Raw genomic sequence first — 4722 nt, 5'->3', positions numbered from 1 at the left:
GCTGTGTTCTAGACACAGCCTTCCCCAGCCAAGCAGCGCTGCAGCCACCCCAACTACAGGCCTGTGCCTCTGCCTCCCAGCAATAGACGCTGATGCAAGCACTAAAGCTTTAAAAAGGAATAAAAATAGGGCACAGCAGTGGATTAATCACACACGAAATTTGGTTATGGCCCTGTATACCAACATGTCATTAAAGCCTATCTTTATCTCTGATATGCAGTAACCTGTACAGAACCTTCTCTTCATGCTGAGGGAAATCTGCATCGAGCTGGCTCGACCAGCACCACACCGCTGCAGCATTTGACTGAAATGTCAATGAAAATCTTACACTGCTCCACTGTCACCATGGGAAACGGTCACCCTCAGTCCTCTCCTGTATCTTCACAAAAAGGACAAGAAGTTAAAGTTATTTCTCCCTCCTTTCCACTGTTACTAACACACAAAACCAAAAGCGTTTTCATATCATCACTATTGTTCTCTGCACAAGCGAATTTAAAGCTCATATGACTGCACCTACTTGCTCTGTGCATCTCCTGGTTGCTCCATTGCCTGTAATACAGAGGATCAGGTCTGACACCACAAAGTTCTTCCCGCTGCACTACACTACACTGCTCCATATGGTTCCAGCACAGATGTGTTAAGCTATGTCCTAGATTTTCAGGGAAAAAAAAAAAGAGGGGGCACTAAATATGAAGGGTGTAAGGTGTAGGTCTGAACAAAAATGCTGTTGCTAAGAGGAATAAGTGGTTTTATTCATCATGGCAACATACAGTGCTTTAGAAATATGTACAGAGGAGAATCTGGGAGTTAGCCTATCACTTTGAGTCCTCTTCAGGCTTCTTGGCATAAAACTTTTCTCGCAGTTTTTTCCATGTCCCTTTTTTCATGTCTTCCATCTGTTTCAGAACATCTGCAAAAGGAGCAGAGAGAGAGAGAGAGATGAGGACAGAGGAAGAAAAGCAAAGGAACGAAGGCCTCTTGTAACAGCTTTGCCTTACATATATTTTCCTTTTTTTTGACTTTTCATCTTAATGAATTTCTATTTCAGGGCCTGAGGCAAGTTTGTTTTCCCTTCCAATCAATAGGGCAGGGAGTCCCTTATCACTAACAACTAATATTCACTTTGCACGCACTGCAGTCAAAGTCAGGAACTGGAGCAGAACAAAACTGCACCAGCTTCCTACACTGCACTTGATAAATGATCTGGCTGAGTCTATTTCTGCTTCGTGCTACCCTGTTTTCTCTCCAAATCTAATAAAAAGGAGAAATACTGAAGGGAATTTGAACATGAAGAAAAGAAGAAACAAGAAACAGAAGCTGAGCTATATTTTGGAATGACGTAGCGAACACGCACTTCTTCCACACAGCTCCTGCCATCCGATCTCAAAGAGCAAAACCTTCACCGTTCCTGCACAGTGCAAAATACTATTGACTTTTTGCCCTGATAAATTACTGAACATCTCCCCAGTTACTAATGAACTCACTCCTCATTAAGCATCCTAATACACTGGCATGACAGCCTCATTCAGTCCTTTCGTCACAGGTGTTCAGCAGAAGCGATGCAGTGACCACCACCAAGATTAGGATGTGCTTTATCTCCTGCACTGATTTACTCTCAAATCAAGCACAGCCTTAGTACCTGTTGCGAGTATCATCTTGCAGTCTTCTACTGTCACTCCAGTGAAGCTTGTGTCTTTCAGGCGTGGGTACTTCATAACGAACAAGTAGGTCAGAGAAGGAGAGAGAAAAAGATGTTGTTTGTAGTGCATTAAAACAGGTAAAACTGTCACCATACCCTAGAGTCATTTTCAGTCAAGCTCTAAGAATCCTGTTCATCCCTCCCAAAAACTTTCATCTGCATTGTTCACACGTGTCACAGAGGCCAAGGTGTCTGCAGCTCTCCTGGAGTGACCAGAGGTACCAGGCAGCGCTGCATCCGCTGCTCATTTGTGTGTTATTCATCCCCAGAAACCCTGCTGGGACGAGGCAGCCAACTGCAGAGGGTGGTGACTCACCCCCTAAAAGAGGGACGGTGGCTAATGCCAAAGCTCACCTTGTTTTTGTAGTAGTTGGTGTGGATTCTCACTAAGCTCTCGTACATTCGGTCACAGGTCTCTGGGTCAGCAATCTGGAAAGGGATAAAAGTATCACCCAAGTCCTATTTTAAACCTCCACAGCAAAACCCACCTCGTTCCAAGGCTTGCAAGAAGGACAGGCAAGGAGCAGCTCAGGTGAATTGTCAGTGCAGTGTAGGATGCTGGTGACCCTTACTGTGCTGCTCCAGAGTGCAGATCATTTTCTATCCCTTCCACTTCCCACCAGCTTGAACCACAAGAATAATGAGAGATGGGATTTCCAGAACAGACCTCAAACTCTGCTCAAAAAGCCTTGACAGATCCACGGTGAATACAGAGTTAATAAGAACACTGCTGGACAGTTTTCTTCTCACGTTTGTTGGCCATAGCTGTGAAATGTGCGAGACCTCTTGCTCAAAGGCCAGTTCTGCCCCCTGTTTTATTCTAAAGCGTCAAACAGGATAACATATGAGGATGGAAGTTAGAAAATCCGGGTGAGAGCTAAAAATAGTTTATAACTGATTAGGGAAAAGCAGCATGAAAGGCACTGAACAGCTTGTGAAGGGTAAATGGATTTCTATTTCGGTCGAGTAAGTTGGAAAGATTTTGCTAATACCTAAACCTCTGCTAGGTGGCTCTGCCAGGTGCCTCTGCCTCCCGGAGCGGTGTGGACACGCGTCCTCTTGTTTTTCTCTTTTACAATGGGGGCTAACTCGACCAGAACACTGCATTGCTGCTCGATGACATCAAACCTCAATGATTCAAACGGATACACGAATAAGAATAGTATCCACAGAGCCATGTCAGGATAAAATGACACGGCTCATCTGTCCTTGGGACGTTGGCAGGGGTTCAGCACGAGGCGGGTCACGCCGCCTCTGCGCAAACAAGGAGAACGAAGGAAAAGGTCTCTTTAGTTTGCAGGAGAGGAGACTGAGGGGAGACCTCATTCATGTTTAGAAATATTTAAAGGGTGAGTGTCACGAGGATGGAGCCAGGCTCTTCTCGGTGACAAACAATGATAGGACAAGGGGTAACGGACACAAACTGGAACACAGGAGGTTCCACTTCAATTGGAGAAGAAACTTCTTCTCAGTGAGGGTGACAGAGCCCTGGCCCAGGCTGCCCAGAGAGGTTGTGGAGTCTCCTTCTCTGCAGACATTCAAAACCCGCCTGGACGCCTTCCTGTGTAACCTCATCTGGGTGTTCCTGCTCCGGCAGGGGGATTGGACTGGATGAGCTTTGGAGGTCCCTTCCAATCCCTAACGGTCTGGGATTCTGTGAAATCCTCTCCTTATTCAGTAGGGGATGGCTGCTGCAGGACAGAGGACACAGGGACAGTCAGACTGTCAAGAGGAATCACGCTGCGGGTGATCTTCAGCTCAGCAGACACATTTCAAATGCCCCTGCTAATGTTTTAGTAATGAGAGCAGGAATAGCTATAACATGGGTAGCAGAAACACTATTCAACTCAACCCATAAAATCAGCAAACCTTATTCCATGTGAATAAAACTGGCGTTAGACTGATAAAGTATCCTTTATGGTTCTAGCTCTTTTGTCAGATATTCCTCCTGCTGACTGCCAGTGTATTTCCCTTCGCTGTATTAAGCCTTTATACATACAAATTGACATCAGTGCTGCAGGCATCCATTTAGATTTTCAAGATGAGTGGCAGCTCTGGGATCTTGTAGCCACTTGGTGCAGCACATTCAGCTGTCCTGAGCATATGAAAAAGCAATAAGCACCTCCTGAAATGTCTGCTGCAGACTATTCTGGTGACCAATATAGAATTAGGTGCCTATAACGGCCCCTTGAAGTAAAAAAGATGCGTATCTGGAACAATGTTTTTATGCTAAGAAAGGGCACATTTGCATTCTACAGCAGCACCTCCGAGCATGTAAAGGTCTGCAGCCCAAGTCAAGCAATAGCTTCTCTAATTTACTTCAGCGCCAAAGCCTAACCTCCAACACAATTACAGCTGTACCCAGAATCCAATTTTATAGCAGCTGCACCCTAACAGAGCCAGGCAGTGTTGCATTTCACCGTGTACCTCCCCATCACATCGCACCACCATCCTATCATTGTGGTAAGCAAAACACACTAATTAACTCGATTCCAGCACGGTGCTGACACTTAAAGCTTTGTATCCCATCTCCATAACCACGGCAACGGGGTTCTCCAAAGCACTCAGTCTAAATAGTGCAAGAATTTGGTGTACACCATATTTTGTCGTATGTGAGGAACAAGGGATGTGGCTGCTGGGGCTTGTGTTTTAAAGGCCTGCCCAAGAGAAGCTCTGTGAGGCTCTGAGAATGGCTTGGGTGGGAAGAGACCTTAAAAATCACCCAGTCCAACCCCCATGGGCACGGACACCTCCACCAGCCCAGGCTGCTCCAAGCCCTCTCCAACCTGGCCTTGGGCACTGCCAGGGAGGGGGCACCCACAGCTTCCCTGGGCAACCTGGGCCAGGGCCTCACCACCTCACAGGGAAGGATTTCTTCCTAATGTCTAATCTGACCTACCTCCTCCAAGGTTAAAGCCATTACCCCTCGTCTTATCACTATTCGCTCTTGTAAAGAGTTCCTCTCTCTCTCTCCTGTAGCCCGAGGGGGTGTCATTTCACACGGGGCACAACCTCCACCTCAA

At 46.4% G+C, this 4722-nt stretch overlaps 1 protein-coding gene across 1 annotated transcript; it reads right to left on the bottom strand.

Moving 5' to 3' along the window:
- Positions 1 to 729: 729 nt before the first annotated feature.
- Positions 730 to 3223, bottom strand: LOC104543363 (ubiquinol-cytochrome-c reductase complex assembly factor 2; the record flags this gene model as incomplete). The annotated part of the gene is made up of 4 exons (XM_010187955.1): positions 730 to 910; positions 1640 to 1709; positions 2054 to 2132; positions 3213 to 3223. Coding segments are annotated over 4 exons (255 nt in total), but the record flags the coding sequence as incomplete, so codon positions are not given.
- Between the last annotated feature and the right edge of the window lie 1499 nt (positions 3224 to 4722).

This window comes from Mesitornis unicolor, unplaced genomic scaffold (assembly GCF_000695765.1).
Source record: "Mesitornis unicolor isolate BGI_N332 unplaced genomic scaffold, ASM69576v1 scaffold33647, whole genome shotgun sequence".
Taxonomy (NCBI): Eukaryota; Metazoa; Chordata; class Aves; order Mesitornithiformes; family Mesitornithidae; genus Mesitornis; species Mesitornis unicolor.
The sequence above is the reverse complement of the archived record's forward strand: the minus strand, read 5'-3'. Positions and strand labels throughout refer to the sequence as shown.